The sequence below is a fragment of the Neovison vison genome, chromosome 11, assembly GCF_020171115.1.
Source record: "Neovison vison isolate M4711 chromosome 11, ASM_NN_V1, whole genome shotgun sequence".
Taxonomy (NCBI): domain Eukaryota; kingdom Metazoa; phylum Chordata; class Mammalia; order Carnivora; family Mustelidae; genus Neogale; species Neogale vison.
Genome location: NC_058101.1, coordinates 102846873 through 102872571, shown reverse-complemented (window position 1 = coordinate 102872571; position 25699 = coordinate 102846873). Strand labels below are relative to the sequence as shown.

The 25699-nt window shown below is 36.5% G+C and overlaps 1 protein-coding gene across 3 annotated transcripts in view; it reads right to left on the bottom strand.

Moving 5' to 3' along the window:
• Positions 1-1704: 1704 nt before the first annotated feature.
• The window catches only part of TBCK (TBC1 domain containing kinase), a 234693-nt gene continuing 210698 nt past the window's right edge, over positions 1705-25699 (bottom strand). For all 3 annotated transcript variants that reach the window (XM_044224345.1, XM_044224343.1, XM_044224344.1), the window contains exons 25-26: positions 21350-21509; positions 1705-2293 (exon numbers count right to left, since the gene is read on the bottom strand). In XM_044224345.1, coding sequence (XP_044080280.1) covers positions 2183-2293; positions 21350-21509 — 271 coding nt within the window. In that variant the 3' untranslated portion in view covers positions 1705-2182. The remainder of the gene's footprint in view (positions 2294-21349; positions 21510-25699) is intronic.

Sequence of the window (25699 nt, the reverse complement as noted above, 5' to 3'; positions counted from 1 at the left end):
TTAACCCCTCATCCTCCTCTGCTTTCTCAGTAAGGCAAACTTAAAACTCAGAAACACTTGTTTCAAGTGATCATCAATGCTGTATTAGGACTATGAAGTCAGATAAGTAACCAAAGTCTAAAGGGAAGTACAGGAGGACTTAATATTTTTCTGATCATGGCAGATGATGACCTCAAAATACTATTAGGGAAACAGTGGTAAAATTTTCTTACTATTCTCACATTTTTTCCTTGTATATTATTTAGGGGTCACAGAATGCTATAATTACTAGTTACGTCACTGTCTTGTATCTAATAGATCTTTGAAACATATCTGGTGAATGACTAAATATAATTCAATTAAGCAAAACAAATAAGATGACACAGCCTCTGGGACAGCTTGAAGTCCACATGCAAGAATGAGGTTGGATACTTAACTCACGTCATATGTAAACATATAAATCAAAGACCTTGGGAGGAATTAATGGGGAATGACTGCTAATAATTATAGGATTCTTTTTTTGGAGAATAAAAATGTTCTGGAATTAGTAGTGACGATTGCACTATTTTCTGAATATACTAAAAACCACTGAGATGTATGTTTTAAAAGGATAAATTTTATGGTATGTAAATTATATCTCAATAAAAAAGTAGATGCAAAAAACCCCAAAAAATAGCAACAATAAAACCATAGCCAGAGAGTTGAATTGAGGCTCTTATTGAAATGTTCTACACCTTGGTAGTTCCTAACACTGAAGAGAAATATAAGTTAAAGAAGAAAACAACAATAACAACATCACTGTTCAGTTAAAATCGAAGATAATCAAGAAAGGTACTATAGTCCAATAATTCTAAGATACATTATCTTTTCACATTTCTGAAATGGGAATGCATCTTATAATTGATGGTATGTCCAGTTGATTTGGTTGCATTGTTGTGATATGTGTTAGATTCAATGAAGTACAGTACTTACTATTTAGAATAATGCAGAGGCTGCTAGTTATCCCACAATATGTGTTCTACTCTTCCCACACAGTAATAATAAATTTTAATAATCTTAATAATAATGTTTCAAAAACTTTTTAAATAATTAAAACTTAAAAAAGAATAAAATTTTTACCTGGGTAAATGACCTCCCAGCCAAAGATTATATTTTGTTTTCCTTATAGTTAGGTGTGGCCACATGTCTAAGTTCTGGCCAATGGGTATAAGCAGAAGTAACATGTGCAACTTTTGGTTTGTGCCCTTAAAGAGAAAGAGCATTTTCTTCCTTCTCTCCTTTCTTATTTGCTCCCTCCCTATTTCTTTCTCCCCCTCCACCTCTCCCTCCTCCTTGGTTCCCACCCTTCTAAATGGAATAAATGGTGTGAGCTGAGCAGCCATCTTGATCCATGAGCTAGAAACCATGTATTGAGGGTGATAAAGCAATGTGAAGTTACCTTAGTTCTTGATGGTTATGAAAACAGCATACTAGCTCTAAACCTATTATGCAGGCTTTTATGTGAGAAATACAGTTCTAGTTTGTGTAAATCACTCTTATTTTGGATTTCTCTGCCACAGGAGCTGAACAAATGTTCTAATGTGAATGGTTTCTGACTTTCATTTCCCTGGAAGTAAATTATTATTACTTTTTTCAGTGGGCTAAATTCTTCTAAACAAACCACACACACACACACACACACACACACACACACACACACACACGATCTGTCTGGACCAAAAATGAGTTGCCAAAAAGAGCATTTACTTATAAGGAATATATTGCAAATAGCTTTTTACTTTTCACTATCATGGAAAGATTATTCCAACTCCCATTCAGTCTATGTTTCTAAACAATACCTTTGTTAGGACTGTCTGGTCAGTGCAGTTGGAGACAACTTTTCAGTGCAATTGAGATTTCTTGATAATGCTAAATCTGCCTTGTCAGCTGAATTCCTCTGGCTTTGTGTTGCACTGTGGTAAAAATACATGATCAGATTTCACTGTTAAGGACATTCTTTCAGCAATACATGTACAGTCAAGTTTGTGCCTAGATAGCTGAACATGTGAGTTATAAGATTTTAAAAAAATGTTTTGTGATAAAACTTTATGGAAATGCAACAATCTGGAAGTCTAGCTCTGTCTTCGAGTAGCGAGGCCATGAAGAGTTGGGCAGTTGGGAGCTGATATCACTCTGTCCTTTTCATAGTCACAGTCTTGGTTCTTCATATTTGAGGAGATGGGATGGTGAGAAGGCCTGTTGGCTTGATCTTATTAATGCCACCATCTAGAATGCAGATTCTTGGATATTTCATCTTCACAAGATGTGCTGCAAACTGAAAAAAAAAGGGGAGAGGCAAATTTATAGAGGATATACAAAATCTATATTTCTCCAACCCCATTTTTTCCCCTCAAGCTGTGAAAGATAAAACTTCTTTAATAATACTATTACTATCATTGTTATATCAGTGAATCACTATTTTGGGTTTTCAATATTAATCAAATCAAATTTAACATGTTGATAGGATCTTTACACTATAGAATAAATGTGTCTCTTTAGTTCTCTTTTAAGCTTGTTGGAAGAGGCAATAAATATACATGGTATGTATAATTTTTGAATATATATTATATATAATATTTTATAATATATGATATTTGAATGTAATAGTCAAACAGTACAAAAAGTATACAGTGAGATGTAAATTCCTCCTACCTCTCCTCTCAATTTCCCTCTCCAGAGATCATTACAATTTTTCATGTATCTTTCCAGTGATAGTTAAAACATTCTCAAATCTATATTGAACAATTTTTGATACTACTGTCCCTTTATTAATTGTTGCAATTCTCCTGTAATGTCCCAGAAAGGGCCATAAACTTGCTGTAACATGTTCCTGGAGCAACCATAATGAACAGTTTGAGACCATAAACTTGGAATGAATTTGAAGGATTCCAAGAGGTCATCCAAGGACATCCAAGAGGTTTTCTGGATGGTTAGCAAAAAAGGATTTTGAAAGGTCAACAAGACATACATATATCTTCCTGACTTGGCCCATGTCTACCTATCTAGGATCATTGGTTATCTTTCTCCACTCCTTTGACCTTATGATAAAGCAGTCCTGAACTGCTTGTCAATCCCAACATAAATGAGGTCAATTTAGGATGCAGAGCATTTTGGTTGTGCAGGTTGCCCTTTGTTGGGAACATGTACTATTTCCCACCAGCTCCTGGATAGCCTTTAGTTCCTTCTCAAAAGCGCCCCCCCATCCCCATCTGCCTAATTTCTATTTATTTCCCTACTCATGCAATTTCTTCCCTATATGCCAAGTCTCCATTACAAACCTCTCTTCTTAGCCCCTAAAATTCCTTGGGCAAATCTCTGTCTTTTGCTTACCATGCTTATTTAAATTTAAGAGCCTGCTTTCCTAGGACAGTGAGGGTGTTCTCTTTCTTTTTATCCCTAGTGCCTGGTACATGACAGGGGCTCAATATATGCTTGTTGGACTGAACTAAACCAAGACATAGGACATATAACCTGGGACAAAAGGATGAAGGAAAGAAGGGTTTTCTTAAACTCTGGCATTCTATTTCTACTCCCTTCCCTTGGGGGTGTTTGTTCTCTTCCTTCTCCTTGGGTACTTGCGCCCTCAAGTTCTTTTCAATTACTTTGTTAAACTCGATCTCTGATCCCTCCAGAAAAATGAATACCTGCTGATACTGCTATTGGGAGTGGGTGAAGCTTAACAGCTGGTGAAGTCTCAAGCAAGCGGTCTACACTGCATGGTTCAAAAGCTGAATGTTTCGCTAAGGATAAGCTCAAGGCCTCAACCCCAGGGATTCTGCTTTATTAATCTAGGCTCAAGAAAGTGTTTTTTATTGTGGTGGTGGTAGTTGTTTTAAACAAACCCCACTAGATGATATTAAAGTGGGAAGTCTGAGGACAGTATTTTGGAACATACCACGTAGAGCCAACAAGATAAAGGTATCAGTAACTAGATGCAATAGACATTGCTGGACTAGGGTCTTTAACAATCCTCAAAACAACTCACAAAAATGGACCTTAATACTGCTGACCCCACTGATCTTTTCCATCATTCTCTGCAGTGCCTTAATAGATTCAATGGCCATTTACATTTCAGAGCCAATACTCTTTTAGCCACCTGGAAGTATCTTTAATAGTAATCAGTGTTGAAGAAAGACAGTGCATCTGTATTTCAAAAGCTATCAAGTGAGATAGACTATTACTGTGAACTGGTCTCCATGCTGTTCTTGCTTGTTTCTTTGAACCTGAGTCCTTAACAGCAGAGGAGCTAGATTCATCTGCTCTGAGTCAAGCGCAGGCAGCACAGCCCCTGGTACCATATGATTACTGAAACATCTTTGCTTCATTCTCCCACATGTAGCAATACAATTAACGCAGAAGCCGGAACTCTAAGATAAACTACTGTTATTGAAAAAAATCTTGTGGATAAGCAGTCTTAGCATTGAGTACTCAAAACACTGTAGAAGTCAGAAAGCAAGGAAGGAAGGACTTCCTACTGTACATTTAACTTAATCTCTCTGACACTATGCTGTAGAGCTAGAAAGAGTTTCCATGATTATTTTAAGGAGGGACATAACAACTAGTCTGCCATTGAGCTGGAAATGGTGAAGGCAAAGCAGGCAGAAGAGAGCTCTTTGGAACAATTAGGGTGGTGCTATGTGGGAGGTCTAAGAAGAAAAGCAGAAGCAGAATACAAGGAGATGGCAAATGTTTTGGTGCCTTGAAAAGCAAGGCTGTGCTTAAGTAAAGACAAAGAGCCAATGTTGAGTTTTCAGTTTAGGATTTTGAGTTCTGCTCTGCCTGTGGTTGCAAGTACTCATGTTAAATAGGGGGTCTAAGAGTGAAGGCATGACTGGATCTTTTCCACTCCTACCATGGCAGCATTTCCTCTTCATTCATTCATTCATTGATCAAACATTTTAGTGAGTACTTACTGAGTACCATGCACTGTTCCAGTTTTTTCAGTGCTTATAGATCAGTGGAGGAGATAGGAACAAATAACCTCAAGTAGTAGGTGATTATACAAGTAGAAGTTTGGGGTACCTCTGAACTTAACAGGGGTTAAAGGAAGCTGTTCCTCCCTCCCATCCCTCTTATTGACTCCTGAAGGGAGTGGGAACTCAGATGCGATAGCTACAGTTGTGTTCTCTGTGGCTGTAGCCTGACAGGTTAGGGAGAGGGGAAAGGGCTGTGAATGTCCGGGGTGGTTTCCATGTGAAAAAAGCCACACCACTCGGAGAAGACAGGTGGTGGAGCACAGGAGAACCAGGCACACAGAGTTCTGTGTTTCATCCATCTTTCACTCTTCATCTGGCAGGGCTTTGGTAGCTTTAAGGTGTTAACATACAGCGTACTGGACTTTGGTGATTAAAAATCTAGAGTAGGGGCACCTGGGTGGCTCAGTGGGGTAAAGCCTCTGCCTTCGGCTCAGACCATGATCTCAGAGTCCTGGGATCGAGACCCACATCGGGCTCTCTGCTCGGCGGGGAAATTGCTTCTCTCTCTCTCTCTCTCTCTCTGCCTACCTCTCTGCCTACTTGTGATCTCTCTCTCTCTCTGTCAAATAAATAAATAAAATCTCTTAAAAAAAAAAAAAAGAATCAGAGTAGCCTGCAGCTGCAGCTTTGGGAGAGGCCGGACTTCAAACAGAAGTCACAAACCTAGACTCACTGAGCAATATCCTTGGCAGAAGTGGCAGGATGTCATATTGGACCAGTGGTTATGGAGCTGTCAGACTCATCTGGGTGCTTTTTTGGTCAACAATGATACCCAGACCCACTCCAGATCAGTAATAAGTAGAATTTTTTTTTTTCTGGCTATCGCCCCAACATCAGGTTCTTTATCTGCTTGTTTTGAAGTTTCCTGGGTTATTCTATTGTGTAGCCAGCATTGAGAATAATTTTATTAGATAATGGGATTCATTTGCTGGTGAGGTTTGTCTGAGACCTCAAGCTGCAATTTTAGTAAGAATAGTCCCATGTTGAGAGCAAGTCACCTTGTGCTAAAGAGGCTGGCATGTTTGGAGGGCTGGAATTTGTGAGACCAAGTCCTACGGGTAGAGAATGGGGTTCTTCCAACTGCACAACCAGCTGAGATCTATAGGTAAGCATCCCATGTGGAGCTGGCAGGATCTGATATTTGGTGGGATAGGATTTTGGGACTCAGAGATGGCAGGACAGCTGCATTTCTTGTGGGAAGTACTCCCATGTGGAAAAGGCAAAGCTCTTGCATTTTTGTCATTCCTCTGGTTAGGAGAATCTGGTTGTTCTTTTCATTTCTAGGGCTTAGGTAGACACACCTCAAAAGAGCACTGTCTGAAAGTGGCAGGCTCTTGTGGGTGGCACTCCTTTTTGTTTTTCTCTTTCATCTTAACTTGGATTAAGAGGCTGGCATGTTTGTCCAGTGGAAGTCAAGATCTGTTATAGGAGGAGAATGAGTGGAGGAAAGGGATATTTTGATCTGCCACAGAGTGGTATAGCATAACTAAGGCCAAGAAATTAAGGCTGAGTATGGGTAAGATTTAAGAGAAGCAGAGAACAGGATCATGTTGTTTCTCACTGGGTGTCCTGGGTCACAGGCTTGGGTAGAATCCACAGGCAGCTAAGAAAATTTGGCTTCTGCAAGATTCTGAAAGGAGCACATTGCAGGACAATTAAATTTTTTGATGGGAAACTTTGGCCTCGTGAGTTTTAAGTTTGTTTTGGGAACTGGACAATTACCATGAACTAACAGTCTGGGGAAGCTCAAATGGAGGTCCTTTTCTCTCTTCCATTTTATTTGTCCATTCCTTTCCCTCCAAATGTTGCTAAACTTGGGACATGGATATATTACTTTTGGTTGGGCATAGAACTGAGTAAGGGAACTGGCAAATTATCCTGTAATGAATAGCTGTAGTAATTTTATTTTCTTGGTTTTATGGTTGTGAGGCTGATGTTGTATTAGTCCTATGTATCCTCTTCAGCCCCTGCAATTCTGAAAATATGGTGTCCATTTAATATTTCTGGCACTATATTTCTGGTTGGTACTGGACTGGTACCTCACACAAATTATGCACCTATTTCTAAGTTTGGCTGGACAACTCTGTAAGTGTGGGATGAGGTAAGATGAGAAACAGAATATGGGATTATTTTCAAATCTAGAGTACAGTGTGGCCTTGGGTTAAAAATAACCCAAGTGCTGTCTTGTCCTGATTATTTTAAAAATTCTGAGGTCATTAATAAATTCTGAGGTCTTGATCACTTGAAGGGGTCATCTCAGTGCTCCCAGTTAGAAACATGAGAGCTGTGACAAGGAGTACTAGGAAAAGTTAAGAATGATTTACCTAATATGCCACTGATCTTTTCCCTAGATTATACAGTCAAGTATAATTTTGAAATGTCATTTTTGTTTCAATCCTTGTGCTCTTTCCATAACTGAGATAAGTGTCCCATCTTCTGCTAGTCTTCTGTATTTAGATATTTTATAATTAACACACTAACGCTTATTTTCCTTAAAGTACTACATAAGTTTACCTTCTTAAATAAGTTACTTAAGGGAGCCCTTGTATGCATTTAGTAGTAATGTATATTGGTTTGGCCATTATGGAAAACAGTGTGGAGGTTCTTTAAAAAACTAAAAATAGAACTACTATATGATCCAGCAATCCAACTTCTAAGTATGTACCTAAAGGAAATGAAATCTGGATTTTGGTATCTATACTCCCAAGTTCATTGCAAAACTAGTCACAGTAGTCAAGATAAGGAAATAACCTATGCCCATTGATGGATAATGGATACGCACACATGAACACACATGGGAATATTATTGAGCCATAAAAAAGAAACTCCTGCCATTTGGGATATCAAGGGTATAGCTAGAGAACATTATGCTATATGATATAAACCAGACACATAAGGACAAATACTGCATGATTTTGCTGATAATGTGGAATCAAAAATAGTCAGAGTCATAGAAGCAGAGAGTAGAATGGTGGTTGTTAGGGGTGAAGGGGTTTGAGAAAGGAGATGGACAGATGTTGGTCAAAGGGTACAAAGGTCCAGTAATGCAAGATGAAGTCCTAGGGACCTAATGTACAACATGGCAATTACAGTTACAAGTATAATAATACTATATTGTTTGCTGAAAATTTGCTAAGAAGAAAAAGAAAGAAAATGCTGATTATGTGAGGTGATGACATGTTAATTTGTTTGATTGTGGTGATTATTTTATAATGCATACATATACCAAAACATCAAGTTGTATACTTTTAATATATATATAATTCCTATGTATCAGTTATATCTCATTAATGCTGAAAAGAGAGTACTAAATAAGGTGCACAACTGGTTTTCATAGTAATAACATCCAATAACAATTAAGCAATAACATCTAATAACAATTAAGCAGTAATTACACTCTCATTTGACTCACAGAAGTAAAGTCCGCAGCAGAGCAAAAGCAAGAAGGTGAACATAAGGTCAGCAATCATCTTACGCCTTACCATAGGCACTAGTGACAAGTAAGGAGCAAAACTGTTAATTCCAGGGTATTAATGTAGAATGTTATATACTGTAAAATGGTTATTTATGCAATAAGGAAAAAATGGGAGCATGTATATAAACAGCCAATATATGGCCTAGGATTTATTAATTAAATTTTATTAAATCCACGTTTGTTTTGTTAAGGAGAGCTATCCTAATGGTGTCTGGGATATCCACAATCCATACTATGTTGTATATAAGACTGTATCTTAAAAAAACATTTTTAATAGTTTGTGTTGTATAAGTAGATATATAAATAATTGTAGTTTTTTTCTAAATAGTTGTAGTTTTAATTTTCTGTTGCCTATATAGTTTCTATCTCCGTCTTATGTCTCCCCATTCTCTCTCTCTTTACCTTTTTTATTAAAAAAGTCAAAAAAATATATATAGGCTATCAGACACATGAAAAAATGCTCATCATCATTAGCCCTCAGGAAGATTCAAATTAAAACCACATTGAGCTATCACCTTACACCAGTTAGAATGGCCAAAATTAACAAAACAGGAAACAACATGTGTTGGAGAGGATGTGGAGAAAGGGGAACCCTCTTACACTGTTGGTGGGAATGCAAGTTGGTGCAGCCTCTTTGGAGAACAGTGTGGAGATTCCTCAAGAAATTAAAAATAGAGCTTCCCTATGACCCTGCAATTGCACTCCTGGGTATTTACCCCAAAGACACAGATGTCGTGAAAAGAAGGGCCATCTGTACCCCAATGTTTATAGCAGCAATGGCCACAGTCGCCAAACTATGGAAAGAACCAAGATGCCCTTCAACGGATGAATGGATAAGGAAGATGTGGTCCATATACACTATGGAGTATTATGCCTCCATCAGAAAGGATGAATACCCAACTTTTGTAGCAATATGGACGGGACTGGAAGAGATTATGTTGAGTGAAATAAGTCAAGCAGAGAGAGTCAATTATCATATGGTTTCACTTATTTGTGGAGCATAACAAATAGCATGGAGGACAAGGGGTGTTAGAGAGGAGTAGGGAATTTGGGTAAATTGGAAGGGGAGGTGAACCATGAGAGACTATGGACTCTGAAAAACAGTCTGAGGGGTTTGAAGGGGCGGGGGGGTGGGAGGTAGGGGTACCAGGTGGTGGGTATTATAGAGGGCACGGCTTGCATGGAGCACTGGGTGTGGTGAAAAAATAATGAATACTGTTTTTCTGAAAATAAATAAATTGAAAAAATATATATATATATAAATAGACAAGAATGGTATAATGAGCCCCTAGGTACCCAAAACCCAGTTTCAGTAATTACAGCTCAGATAATTTATTTCATTTGCTCCTTCCACTCACTCCTCTTGACTACAACCATTATTTTGAGGTAAATCTCATGTATCATTTTGTACATAAATATGTATCCTTGAAACAAAAATACTTAAAAATATAACCACAGTATCATTATACATCTAGAAAATATTAACAATAATCCTTTGATTATTTAGTAAGTATTCACATTTCCAATTACTTCAATTATGAAGTCAAAGATGACTTCATAAATGTCATCTTTGCATTCATCCGTCCATCCATCTATCCACCCATCCACCCATCCCCCACTTATCTATATTTACAATCTGTTTATTTGCATCAGGATCCAAACAAGGTTCACACATTATGACTGAAGTATGGTTTTTAAGTTTACTGTAATCTATATATTTGTTTTATCTCTTCATTTCTTTGCAGAAAGCCTATTCTCTCTTGAATCTACTCCAAAACTTTTGTCTCCATCACTCCCCTAAAATACTCTTAGAAAGGTCAGCAACAATCTCCACTTTGTCACACTGCCAAATCCAATTTTTAAGACTCACCTTGAATCTTACTTTACCCATCAGCATCATCTGACATATTTAATTATACTTTCCTCTTTTCAAAATTCTCAGCTCAGGTCATGATCTCAGGACAGTGAGATAAGGTTCCGAGTTGGGCTCTGTGCTTAGCAGTGAGTCTGCTTAAGATTCTCTCTCTCTCCCTCTTCATTCCCCCCAACCCCACTCACTAGTGCACTCTCTCTCTCTCTCTCTCTCTCTCAAGTAAATAAACAAATCTTTAAAAACAACTTTCTGAAGACCCATGGTGCACATGTCAAATGGTGTTTTCCCTCCTTCCCTTTCCATCTTCCTTTGATCTCTTGTTTTCTTCGTTGATCTCTTCTACCAATCATGTGCCCTAAAGCAATTTTTTTAAAAAAATTATAAACTAGTTTATAATGGAGACAATGGATTTTTACAATTTCCTGAAATAAATTTTAGTTATATCTTTTAATGGTCTTTTGACAGTCTGTTGTTGAGCCCATCAGCTGGAATTTGTCTTCTATTCTGGAATAATGCATTTACAAGCTATTATATTTAATTATAAGAAAGAAAACTCTACTTTTTTCTGTATTGTAAAATACTAAGTGCTTATTTCGTAAGTAGAAGGATTCTATGTGTTTACACATCCTGTTTTAATTCTCCGAATTCTAGTCTAACCTCTAAATCCTTAATTGATGTTTTAGTCTTCATTTCCCATTAGCACTTTAAACTCAGTATGTCCAAAATTCATCAGACTCCCTCCAAATCGACTTTCTCGTCCTAATCTCTATTAAAGGTATCAGCAACCTCCCCAAAAACCCCCAATCTGGAAATTTTAAGGTTATCTTTGATTTAAAAAAACCTTTTTTAAAAGTTTAAATTCAATTAGCCAAGGTATATTTTTGACTTTTGACTTTGGCTCCATGTTCATTTAGGTACAAAGCTGTGTCAGTTCTCTCTGTGATTGTCTTGGATTCATTCCTTCTTTTCCATTCCTCTGCTCCTACTCCATTTTAGATCCTAATTACTCTTGGATTAATTCCTAACTGGTTCTTGTGCTTTTAGTTTTTTTCCTTTTCCATTTGCTTGGCACTCTGCTGCCTACACAGAGCAATATGGAGGCCCTCAGGAAATCCTGAGACCCTAACACTATTGTATAGAGATGTTTCCTTCCTAAGGGGGATTGCCATTAAGCAAGGTGACTCAAGATCTATGGATCCTTTCCAAGGAATAGCTTGCTTCTCTATAGTCAGGAAGGACAACATATAGTACCCATAAAATCCTTCCTGAAAATTTCATTTTGATAACATTAAGTCTAAAATTTCTTTATATTTTAAGGACAAAAGAAATTCTTCATTTTAGATTTATGCTTATTTGCTCACTTTATAAATACATGCATTTATTAACATGTAAGTTAAAGATTAATGAGAAGATTGTCTCTTAGTGTCCTGAATAAAGTAAGAAAAGATAGTGACAGAATGTTACCAGATGCCTTGAATCACATGACAAAAACAGTGAGGCCATTTCCCCAATGTCCTTTTTAAAGTTGTAGGACTTTGGCTATCAATCTCAGACAAACTCTGATTTCCTTTTCTCAGAGCCATGAGAGCTTTGCTAAGTGGGGGCTTACAAACTATTTAGAGAGCAGGAGATTGCAAGCTTGAGACAAGATTGGTATAAAGGTAGAAACTGGGAAGAACCTAGCATTGGAATAGACTGGGAATACAGAGAGAGTGAAATTCTTTGACTGGTCTCCGGTTTTTGGTGTTTAAAAACTTCCATTTTATTGGGATCAAGGGCAAAGGAGAGGGAAGACACTAAAAGTAATTTGCCAAATGACTTTCTAAAATACAGCGTAGTATTACTTTCCTTCTTAAAAACCTTTAAAAGTGCCTCACTATCACATGTAAACTCCTAGTATAGCATTCAAGGTCATCTACTTCCAGACTCTTCTAGCTTTCCAGCTTGTCTATAGCTAGAATGCTCTTCAAAGAAGCTCTGTGCTTTCCAACCAGCATGTGCTATTTCCTTTGCCTGGAATGTTCCTTCCTGAACATGGCCCTCCTCACAACATTTCCTTACTGAAATTCTACTCATAATTCAAGGTCTGTTATCATCTTCTCCATGAAGATTTAGGAACCCAAAAAGAAATTTCTTCCTTCTCATTGATTTTCTAGAACTTTAATTATAAACTTCACATAGCACATGATACATTCTGCTTTGAGTTTTAATTGGTTGAGTACACGTCTTATCTTTCTAACTAGATTGTAAGTTTTTTGAGGGCAAAGGACTATGCCTTTCTCCTTTCTGTTTTCTCATAATAGTTCCATCATGTGAGCACTTAATGTTTGTTGTCTTGAATTAAACTAGTAGCTGATATTAGTATTTTTTCTTTTGTCTTTCTCTTTTCACTGATTTCTACAAATGTGCAGTCTACAGCAAACTATTATTTTTCATGTGTTCATTCATTAACTTAGTCATTAATTCAAACATCAAATATTTATTGGTGCTTTCTACTTCACAAGCACGATGCCGGGAGCCAGGGATACAACAATGAATATAATATAATCCTTGTCCTCAATGAGCTTGGAGTTTAGTTGGAGATGCAGAGAAGGGAAGAGGCAATTAAAATACCATTTGATAAATGCTATATAGAGCCATCATACATGGTTATACAAATTGTGCACTGCATGAGAGAACCTGAAAAAGGGGTAAGTGGAGCATGAAATGTAGCCCATCCTCTCCTTTCCAAACTTTGTGCCCTTACGTGGTACTGCGCTCACTAAAGGAAGGATGGGTTCTTATCTAATGCACACGGAAATTCTATATATTATAATCATCCCAATGTCATTATAAAACTAAAAGATATGAGCACTTGGGAAGGGTATTTAGTATAACATCTGAGGAGGTAAGAAATAGTTCTTTATATAAACAGCTATTTAAGACAAATGGGAATTCCCCAGGTGAATAGAAGTGGGAAGAATGCTCCAAATAGAAGTACAAAAAGACAAGAGATAGGAACTACAGGTAGTTAATTATGGCTGGAATCTAAGAGGGTGAGGAAAGAGCAGTGAGGGATGAACTTGGAACACAAAGCAAAGTCCAGATCATGAAGGCCTTACAGATGGTGAGTAGGATTTGAATTTTATTTTGAAGGCAACAAAAAGTCACAGAAGCATTTTGACAAAGATCCGATTTACATTTCAAAAAGCTCACCTTAATTGTGGGGTAAAACTGGGGCAAGGGGATTGCAGTTAGAGGCATTGGAAGTTGTGGTGAGTCAGGCCTGAGGTACGGTGAACCGACTAGTAGAGATGAGAGAATTCCAGATCTAGCTAGCAGGGTGATAGGACACATAATAATTTTTAATATAATTTGTTGTCACTAGTCAAGAATGTGAAATAACTCATCATTTCATTCAAACAGACTGGGTGGTATGGAGAAAAGTGTAGGAACTTTGTAGTTAGCACAGTTTGAATCAGGGTTCTGCCACTGGTTAGCTATGGGAACTTGGGTAAATAACTCAGCATTTTTGGCCTTAGTGTCCTTACCTGTTAAATATGTAATAGTAATATACTTGAATAGCATAGATACAGTGTTGTTGGGAGGATTAAATTAGATATCATATGTATAAGTGCTTGGTTCATATTAAATACTATAAGCTAGTTTCCTTCTTTCCTCTCTTCCTCTTCCCCCTATTGATCAATTAATAGGAGAGTCATTTATGTCACCTCACAATTGTACAGATTTAAACTTAAACAGCATATTTGTCCCCAAATGGATTGTAAGGTAGGCTTCACAGTGTTTATGATGAACTGTTTATAATAGAGCAGTAAGGTATACTAATAACTTTTACTGTTTACTAGGTTACATATACTTTCAGCAATTAGATGAAATCTAGGGATCTAGTCTCTTTCAAAAAATGACACACTTGTATAACATTTTACAGGTAATTTTAATTCATTCAAAGACTTTCTAAAAGTCATGATGGGCTCTTGGTTTAGAAGTTTTCCTTTATACTAATCTATTTAATTTTTAATTTATGAGAGTTGATAGTGTTTATCCATATGGTAATAGGAACCTAGTGTTTATCCATATGGTACCTGGGGTCTTCCTCTAGATTTACAGATTAGGTTTAACAATAGCTTTAATTTCAAACAAGCCCTCTTAGGAATGGCTATGTGGAACATTTTTTTGAAGTTGACAGTAAGAAAATAGGAGAAAAAGTTTTTAGACATGACATAAAGTTGTTTTTTGTTTTGTTTGTTTTTGTTTTTTGAAAACAGTTCTTATTCTAACAGAAAAAAGCATACTGACTCATATCAGACGCTAAGCCTCTTCTGATAAAATTCCACCATCTAATACCACCATATGTTAGGAGCTCTACTGAGCCTCGTGGTACATTTTCCTTTGATCTGTGATATTTGGGACCAGAATTTCAGCAACAATCATTTATCAACTTGCGTTTACACTAGACAACTGAGAACAGTAAACCCATACTGTGTCTCAACCACTGGTCATATTACATACAGTATACTATGCTCTGAAAAGAATGTATACAATAAAAACTCAGATTCAAAACAGTTAGAGCTCTGATGGATCATGGCCAAGTTCCAACCTCTGTAGGTCAAGTGGGAGGGCAACTATGGTTAGTTTGTTATTCAGCTAGAACATTCCTGTGGTAAGGAGTAATTAATTAAACTGTGGAGGACAGGGTGGGTATGTAGAATAACACATACTAAGACAAGATAACTTTCATCTTGGGACAGGTCATGAATATAGGTGCCAGAGATCACAAGATTCAGATGATGACTTGGCAGTTTTTCCTAAAAACCTGAAATTAGTTCCCTCTTTTTAAAAATTGCTTGCACACATAATACATCCAATGGAGATGTTTAAAAAACAAAGTCTGGTTAGGTGTCTTAAGGCTCTCTTTACTACAACTTCCACACTGCTTTTTACTTCACAAAACCTTTGAAAAGCTATGAGAACTGGGGCTCTATCGGGCAGGTTGTAGCCGGGTGGTCTTTTAAAGTAAGTTATCCCCCAATATTTAATAAATGCAGAGCTATACACAAGACGTTTCACTGTTACTTGTAAGCATCATATTATGTCTAGTGTGTTCAAGTCACATTAATATCTAAAATGTTTCCTTATAATCTGATGTAACCCCACAGACCAAAACATTTGCTGACAAGAAGGTGAGGAATAAGCCAGGAAGAATGCCAAGTTTAACGATAGCCAGTGCTTATGTGTCTAACAAGACCAAGAAAGAATTCCTTGCATATTTAGAACTCATAAAAGAAATTCACTTCCCATTCTTCACCAGAATGCTTAAGGTACAATATAAAGAGGCCTAATACATTTTCTGACAGGTAAGAGATCTCATACAAAGTGGTTTAAAATTATTATATTGATCTGAAGAACTAGGTAGATATCATCTGGAGCCAGAGAAGTTTACTATGGGGATAACACATACTGAATTGGCTGAAAGTGTTTTCAGAGTCACCTGGTCCCCTGTGAGCACTCTTGCCATGGGTTGAGAGTGTGGAAGCCTCCCATCACTGCAGTACAGACTGACTTCCAACCTAACATTCCCAAACCAAATACCCCTGGCCTACGGGGAAGGCTGAATAAACACAACTGGACTGTTCTCTTATATAAAAATATAGCTGCAATAGCATGGTTTCCTATTACAGATCTGATTATCTGCAGTTGATAACAGATGCCATATTATAAATTTAATTCCTACATGCCACATGTAGAAAGTATCAGGTACTCACGTTGTGCGGTCATGGAACCTTCCCAAAAGTCATCTCTCATCTATGTTTCTGAATCAACTGTTACTCAGAAATACACGTTTGACTCTTTTCTATTTTGTTTTGTTTTATTTGGCTTTGTTTTGTTTTAAAGGAAAGAATAATATCAATAATAGCGCACATGGTTTATTATTGCCACTGGCTCTTATGTTCTCAGATGAATAATTTTTTTTTAAGATTTTATTTATTTATTTGACAGAGAGAGACACAGTGAGAGAGGGAAGAGCAGCAGGGGGAGTGGGAAAGGGAGAAGCAGGCTCCCTGCCGAGCAGAGAGCCCAACGTGGGGCTTGATCCCGTGACTTTGGGATCATGACCTGAGCCAAAGGCAGACACTTAATGACTGAGCCACCCAGGAGCGCCTGCTCCTGAATATTTCTTTTGATGACAAAAGAAAAGCACTGATTTTATGCCAAGATTATACCATTTTAAGCGAAAGACAAGATGTTCCTAATATTTCCCAAAGGGTTGACAAGACCAAGTGAAATGCAAAGATTCCTTCAGTTTCTTTCTTAGATAAGCTTTTGAATGTGGTACACTGGCAGGGATAAAATTTTAGTGGTCTTATAAATACAAAATATAATCCAGCCAGGGTAATTATTTATAAAGTCTTACGCATTTCAGTGACTAACACAGCAATATGAGGTTTACAGTTTTTCTTAAGAATGTTCTAAAGATAGAGAAACACTAACTTTCATTTTGTTCTGGTCCCTGTTGTTGGCCATCTTCTAGTCTGACAACCATCATTAGCCCTAGAGTTGGATCTCACTACATTCTTGCCCCACAGGGAAGAAAAAAAGTAACCACTAACACATTAAAGCATGCGGTGGTTTAACAATGTGGTGTTAACATTCTCCTTAAATATTATAATTTACTTCTGGGAAAGAAAAATACGATGGCATTTTGTCCAGCGGAGATACATGAGACATTGAACTTGGGTTGGGAGTGGGGTAGTGAAATGGTTGCTTTATCAAAACAACCCATATATTTTTCCTTAGGTAGTATCTGTTAATGTTAAAAATAAAAATTTCCTTTAATATGAGTAATCTGCTCAAGGATATAACAATGCTCCTTCTTGTGAGTTCATTTAATCTGTAATTTGAATGATGGATTTATCTCTGCCTCCCCCTATTGATCTGAGTATATACAGATTTGTACATGAGCGCTGAGATTAATTCAGCACATGTCAGTTTCATAAGAGTTATCCTTTATGGTGCTTTCTGTACAGATCATGCTGGTATGTTTTCCTTCTATGCCCAAGAAATCAAAATCAGGTTTAGCAATTGAAGATGCAGTTTCTCATGTGAGTTTTATTTTTATTTTTAAATTTTTATTTATTTATTTATTAAATATTTTATTTATTTATTTGACACAGAGACAGAGATAGGCAGAGAGAGAGGGGAAGCAGGCTCCCTGTTGAGCAGAGAGCCCGATATGGGGCTCGATTCCAGGACATAGAGATCATGATCTGAGCCGAAGGCAGAGGCCTAACCTACTGAGCCACCCAGGTGCCCCTCTCATGTGAGTTTTAAAAAGATGATTATTTCTGCAGTGAGATAAGAATGAGACCTTGCCATCTTTCTCATTTCAAATGTTACATGAAGCCTGAATTGACTTTACACTTGTTTTGATAGAGTGGTCTTCCTACTCCCATTAACCCTACAAATACATACAGTCTGCATTTTTTTAGCTTGTCAAATTAAACTTAGTCATGCAGCAGCAAGGAACAACACAAAATCTGACCCACCCTTGGAGCAGTAGTATACAACTCAGAGACTTAGGACTTTACTTAACTCACTTGAGACTACCTGACATTCCTTGACGCTGACCTGACATTGTTCTCAGAATATCTGGATGTGCTTGATTATATAATAGCTCACTTCTTTATTTAACCTGTAAGTATAAGGTGAATTAAAGATTAACTGACAAGTGAGATTCAGTATGACTTAGAGAAGTCCTATGTGGTACTCTAAATTAGGATCGTTGTAGTCCTCCTTTTTTGCCCTGTTCAGGGGAAAGCAATATTTTAGCTAGCTAAGAAATGTTAGATTCTAAAGGTTTCCTCGTGTTATTTAGCATGGTAGCTAGGCCAAATACAAGAGACTTATGAAGTGGTAATTACAAAGAAACCAATAAATTGCTAATCAGTTGTAATTACAGAAAATAGTGAATACATAAGTAAAATGGGATCATGTATCTTCCAATTATAGTTAGTCAGGTACACAAATAAGCTATAATTCTCAGATCTATTTTGCTTTCTCCTATGTCATTTTAGACAATATATTCAAAACACTTGACCATTATAGAGTAAATCTTTCATATTTGTATTACAAAAGACACTCTGGTTCTAATTTCTAAGTCAAACAGATGATTTTGATACTGTCACACACTAGATTAGTAGCTCATTTTTTTCCTTTCTTGCAGTTGCTCAATGATATTTTGCTACTTGTTAAATTGAATATTAAGGACCCTTTTCTTTTATTGAGCTATAGTCTATTTTACTTAATATTTTTATTTGTTGGATTTCAGTCTAGCTCTTTTATTAGATTGTAACAGAAGATGTAAAATTGGGAAAATTATATCAGCATCTACTGTTTCATGAGTAAAAAATTCCTTAGCCCAAATATGGGTTTGGCACAGAAACCATAAACTTTTGTAAAGATAATCTGTAACTATGCTAACTAGAATTGGCACCTCTACTTCCTTTTCACAGCATTCAACTGGACTCTCTTAATCTTTCAAAATAGGACTCTGCCAGCTGCAGTGCACTGATTTCAACTCAGAAGAAAACCTTACTTGCTTGGAAATCACTGTGTGTCTGTGTGCGTGTGTGCGCATGCGCGCGTGTGCGTGTGTATTTCAATACTAACAAGGGAAAAAGATGAGCCCTGATCAGAAGAGCTCTTATGAAAGAATCTATACTACTATATGAGCAAAAATTGTAGGGCTCAGATGAACTGTGACAGTAGGATAGTCTGAACATATCAAACCCTCGAACTTTTCAAAAATTGCTATTTTAACCATTTTTAGGTGTACAATTTAGTGGCATTGGGTACATTCACAATAGTGTACAATTGTCACCAGTAGTTATTTCCAAAATTTCTTATCATCCCAAAGAGAAACTCTGTACGGATTAAGAAAAACTCCCATTCTCTCCTCTCTCAGCCCATTAGAACAATTTACTTTCTGTCTCCATGAATTTGCCTATTCTGGATGGTCTATTTAAGTGGAATCAAAGAATATTTGTCCTTTAGTGTTTGGCTTATTCCAACTTACCATGATGTTTTTACGGTTCACCCATGTTGTAGCATATATCAGAACTTCATTCTTTTTTAAGGCTGAATAATATTACACTATATGTATATACCACATTCTGTTTATTCATTCATCTGTTGATAGATACTTGGGTTGTTTCCACCTTTTGGCTATAGTGGTGCTATCGACACTGGCATACAAGTATGATCTCTTTGAGCTCTTGTTTTATATTTTTTTGGGTATTTACATAAGAATGGAATTGCTGGTCATAATGTAATACTACATTTATGTTTTGAAGAAATTGCCAAACTCCTAACGTGATTTCAATAGAAGGTGCATCATTTTACATTCCTACCAGCCTAGAATTTCTTTCCAATTTCTCCATATCCTTGCCAACAGTTGGGTGGTATCTCACTGTGGTTTTGATTTGCATTTCACTAAAGACTAATGATGTCAAGTATCTTTTCATGGGCTTATTGGTCATTTGCATATTTTCTTTATCCTTAGAGCCAAAGAAATTAGCAGCTGGAAAAAGGGAGTAGTTAGAGGAGGCTTTCTGGAGACAAGTGTTAACCTTCAGTAGAAGAATATAGCAAACTTGAGATAATTTTTGAGTGAAGAATACAGAGGGATAAATATTCTTGACTATTTCCCTCCGGTAACTTGTCAGAACTCCCCATTAGCTCAATAGCTTGAAGCCAGAGAACATGGAAGCCAGCCTCCTGAGGCAGAGAACAGGGTGAAGAAGTGTGGAGAATGGATCTAGAATGAAAGGTGGAGCAAATAAAGGCTATCCACAACCATGGATACATAGAATTCCAGTAAATAGATTTTAAACTGAGATGCTTCTATACAGTGGTGGTGGGGAAGCATTAGTAAAGTCATACAGATCTGAAGAGTAGATAAAAAGATGATGGAACAGCATAAGCAAATAAATAACTGAAGTTCTTTTTAGTCCCATGGTGTGAAAAAATTTTAAGATACATCTCTATACAAATACTTAATTTGTTTCTCAAAAATAATTTCCTGATGTTGGACTGAAGCATGAATAGCTGAGTATACAATCTGTTCAGTCATTGTTGTCTATAAGCACGAATGACCATGCAGTTTGAAGACATTGGCTAATTTATTCATAATGTGATGACTCTTCATGTATTACTTTTCTTATCATATATTGTTATTACTTAACTATATTCATGCTTTCAGATTTCCTTCATATTTTAAACTTTTAAATTTATTTGCACTATGATAGATTATAGCATGTTATGGGTTTTGCATATAACAAATGACAGATGCTTTGTAATTGATTATTTATTCATTTTAAAAAGATTTTATTTATTTATTTGCCAGAGAGATAAAGAGAGAACAAACTATATTCTCCAACTTGTCTCTTATAAAAAATAACTGATATTTTTGACCTCCATAAGCTATTCTTTGTTTTATACTCAATCTGCTAAGAACATAGTTAGGGAAGAAGGAAGACTTATTTCTTCATATATTCCTCGTATCTGAAAGTTGATATCCTTCCTGAATTCTCTATCATCAAAAAGCTTTGAGGCTATAGTAAACAAAATCCCCAGATCCAATAAATTCTATCATGATCAGCTTTCAGAGCTCCCAATCAAGCCCCAGTGTGCTTCTCTCATGGAAGGAACTGAAGCTTTCTCTGTGCAATTTCAGAAAGAAGTTCAAAAACAAAAACAAAAACGTCTTTGGCTATCATTTGGCTCTTTCTAAGTTTATTACTGATCTTCATGTTGCACACTGAGGAGAAGTGTTAATTCTTTTACTGAGAAAAGGTGAACAAACTCTTCAGTGTAAGAATATAGTCAGAACTTCAAAGCTCATTTGATTTGTGACCAACTCCTAAAGAAATATACTCTTAGACAAACCATTATGATAGACAGGCAGACAATACATCATTATGTTCATATGCCATTTCTAAGTCTACTTACCTCTGCTGTGTGCTTTGCCACATGCCCCACGATGACAATGACCTTCCCTTTGAAGCTCTGGAGCACAGCAGTAAAAGGGCCCTGGGTAAGCTCCCCTTCTGCAGTGAAGGCAGCACTAAATGGAATGTTGATGCTGCCTGAAATATGACCCCGAATAAAACTGAGAAGGAAAGATTAAGGAAAACATTTATTTGTGTGTAGACTTGAGTGCGTGAGGGAAACTCACAGAGGGAATTGATTCGCAGAAGATAGTAGGTTAAAATCAAACACGAAGAGAGACCAGATTTAAAAATTCCCTGAGCAGGCAAAACTAGTTTAGTCATACAAGCAAAGTTTAATTTGGCTTATTTTGCAAGACAAGTGAAGCCAACTTAACAATGGTCACTCCTTGCTTATGCCTCTGAAAATCATAAACAAAACATAAATTGTTGCCCCAAATTGATATGAGATAACCCCTAACCAATTTGCTCTCATTTAGGAAAATTCTAATATTGTAACTAAACTGAAAAATAGTTATTACCTCCACATCATATAAGCTTCTTTATAACAATAGACCCTTGAGGCTCAGTCCATCTTTTTGTTTTGAGTGCTCCTAACTTGTAGACTGTGTTCTTTAGCATGCACATAATAAGCTTTTACTAATTATTACTTCAGTAATTCATTTAGTTTTACTTCTGGTTTTTGTCCCCCTCCCCCGAACTTTTGATGGTTTTTAACATCTTGAATACTCACGTGAGTATTTTATCTAAGTGAAGCAAGGTACTGCTAAGAAAAAAAAAAAGTTAAATATGAAAACGGAATGGAAAGAAGAAAGGAAGAAGATGAGTGGAAAATTTAAAGAAGATTTTCCTGAGGGGCACCTGGGTGGCTCAGTTGGTTAGGCATTTGCCTTGGGCTCTGGTCATGATCTCTGGGTCCTGGGACTGAGCCCTGCATCAGGCTCCTCACTCGGGAAGAACCTGCTTCTCCCTCCCCCTGCTTGTGCTCTCTCTCTCTCTGTGTCAAATAAATAAATAAATCTTAAAAAAACAAAAACAAAAACAAAGAAGACATTTGTGATTAAATGAAGTATTGCAAAAGGGATCAGGATGCAGCAAATCAATGTCAGTCCTAGGGGTTGCACAATATTTATGGCTTTTAGTTCATTACTAAAACCAGGATTATTTTACAGCTCTGAGAGTAATATAGTCAATCAGAAGTTCTCTGATCTAAGTTGATAACTGTAAAACCTATCTACTTCGGGCAAGTGACTGCTAAACAGGACTATCTTTAGAGTTGTTAGGTCATTAGCATTGATTGGAAACCCTTTTGTTGTGGGCTATTTCTCAAGTGAACTTAGATGACATTTCCATTCTTCCCAACTTCATGCTTTGTAAAGGGGTCGTGTGTTCTTATATTTGCACTTCAGAAGGGTTCTTATGGTTTCATTGAGTATTTTAGTTTTGGAATTAAAATAATAAATTAATTTAAAATATTTAGTAATATCATATGATCTTAAAGAAAAAATATATGCCCCTTACTAAGCCATAGTATATTTCAAGAAGTGGTAGATGATAAAACCAGAGAGGTAGATTAAATAATAATTATGAACTTAGTCTTCTAATTATTTTCAGGGTATTTAAATTTGTTTGAAATGTGAGATCCCACTTAATGTTATTATTTATTATCTGTCAATAATATCTGTTCCTGCCAATAAATGCCATAATGTTTTACACATTGTGCTTCCTGAACTTTCCAGGTTTGCCATAGTAATTTTGAAAATAAAGGCCCATATATCTTAAAAAAAAAAAAAAGAAAAAATATACACATACCTCTATCCCCCACCAAATAACTTTTTTTTCCTCACCGAATAATTTAACAGTACAATTAAAAAGATGATTCTTCATGGAGTCTACGGAGGAAGACTTTTTTTTTTTTAGATTTTTATTTATTTATTTTCAACAGATTGAGAGAGAGGGAGCGGGAGAGAATGAGAGTGAACGTGTACACAAGTAGTGTGGAGAGGCAGAGGGAAAGGGAGAAGTAGGTTCTCTGCTGAGCAGGGAGCCCAAGGTAGGATCCATCCTGGGACCCTGAAATCATGACCTGCGCCAAAGGCAGGTCTTAGCCAAATTAGGTCTTAACCAACTTAACCAACTGAGCCACCCAGGTGTCCTGAGGAAGACATTCTTAAATGTTACCATTAATCAAATAACTCTTCAAATAAACATAAAATAACTGTGAAAACTATTCTGAAGGAGATGGATAGAATACTCTGATAGATTATATCAACTTGGGGAAGACAGGGAAGGTTTTCACTGAGAAAGCAAGTGATAGTTGAGTTAAAATCAGAATTGACAAAACTTAATTAGGCAAAGGGATGGAATAGAAAAGGGACAGAGTGGTTGAAGAGATAAACATTTCAAGAAGAATGTTAAACTTGTTACTATCCTACAATTTTCTGTTGGCTGTGCTTTATAGTTTATGTGCTCAATAGAGGCATTTCCTCTAGACTTTTTTTAAAAAATGGAAGAGCCATAGGGTTTTAAAGTGTTATGCTACAAGCAACTAATATCCCCCCCAAACTCATTAGATTTTTTAAAAAATATATAGATTAAAAGAAACTATATTAAATGTTAAAATGCTTGACAAAATATGATGGCAGCAGAGATTTTTTGGGAATAAGAAAATTATAATCCAAAGTGAAAAAACTATTCCAATCCCTTTTTCGGCTATCTTAACATTTTGAAAGATAAGACACAACAGAAACAAAACTTTAAGCCATACTTCCCCTCTCCTTAGTTTAGTTCAAAAAGTCTTGGAAAACATTTAAAAGCACTCATCCAAGAACATGCTTGTTGTAAAATTCTAGTGCAAATAAGATTAGGTAAGCATGAATGCTCTTAGTGTGGTCAAACCTCTAAATATCTATACTTAACTATGTTACTGGCAAATAGCAGAGAAGAATGAGATTGACAAAAGGATTTAATAATTGCCTTAAAATATCCAACAGCTCAAAATGTAACAGAGAAACAATCTCATATTTTTCTAAACCCTAAAAGAGCAGGGCATTTTTGTTGGGTACCACACTTGGTGACTTCATACCTCTATATACGAAGTACACGAGCATTTCATCAGACCACTTTGTGGGCTTGTTTGGTTGCTATGTTAACTAATTATAATTAATGTTACAGAGTCAACAGTAAAGGCTATATACATTTAGTATATCAATAGCCAAAAGAGAATATGGAATTAAGCACATAGTTTCCTCATATATAATGTAACTAAATAGTTAAATTAATATAAAACTATATCTTTAGAGATTGCTATTTCTTCTTGCTAAATCTGTTGCTGCTTCCTTTGAATGGCATCATCATCCACCAAATCAGATTAAACCTCATCAGTGGCAACATCCAACATTCTAGAGCACTAATAAATCCCATTCTCCTATATCTATTCCATGACCACTTATCTATTTCACACACTAATTCTTTTGAGTGCAGACTATTGTGGAAGTTTTTTGTTTCCTTCAGCTCTTATCTTTTCTCTTGGAAATCCATTCTATTCACAATATTGTTAGATTAAAAATTTAAAAACGAAGTTCTGATTATTCATGTCCTTATTGAGAAACCTTTTATGGCTGCCCAATTTTCTCAGTTGAGCCCTCATGACTAAGCACTAACTACTTCACTACCAACCAAACCAAGTCAAACACTGTTTCCAGTATATGTGCTGCCTTGATCCTGCAGCTTTCTCTGCCTAAATATCCTTTCTCCAGTTTTTCTGAGTGTTCAAATATTACCCATCCTTTAAGTGTTTCCTCCATGAAAATTTCCCTTCCTATAGTATCTGCACATCTTTCATGATAGCAATTTGACCTTGTATAAAACACGCTAATGCTAATGTACTTGACTTCCATCAAGACTTTAAACAATTTACAGGATCTGTATTTATCTCATCTATGGACTCTTATAGTGCTTCAATACAGTGCTTATGTATTTGCTGAGTAAATGAATTTCAGAATTGTGTCAAACCTAGAATAACTTGGGTCAGCGTCAAATATGTTAAATATATCCTGGCTTCCTAGCTAGTGGCACCAGCACCACTAATACATCAAGTGGCATGATCCAAAATTATCTTTTTAAAATTCATAGTATGAGAAAAGGGAAAGAAACAACGATAAAAGGCATTTCTCTGGATTTTTCTCCAGCATGGGTATTGACCCAAAGGGTTTACCAAAACTGATGTATTTTAGGGTAAAGCTAGAGATCCCACCCTTTGTGACTGCAAATACAGAGAAATGTTTATGCATATCAAATCTCTGGGTGATTCCATCCTTCTGGTCCTGCCTGCACCATTACCTCCACTCTT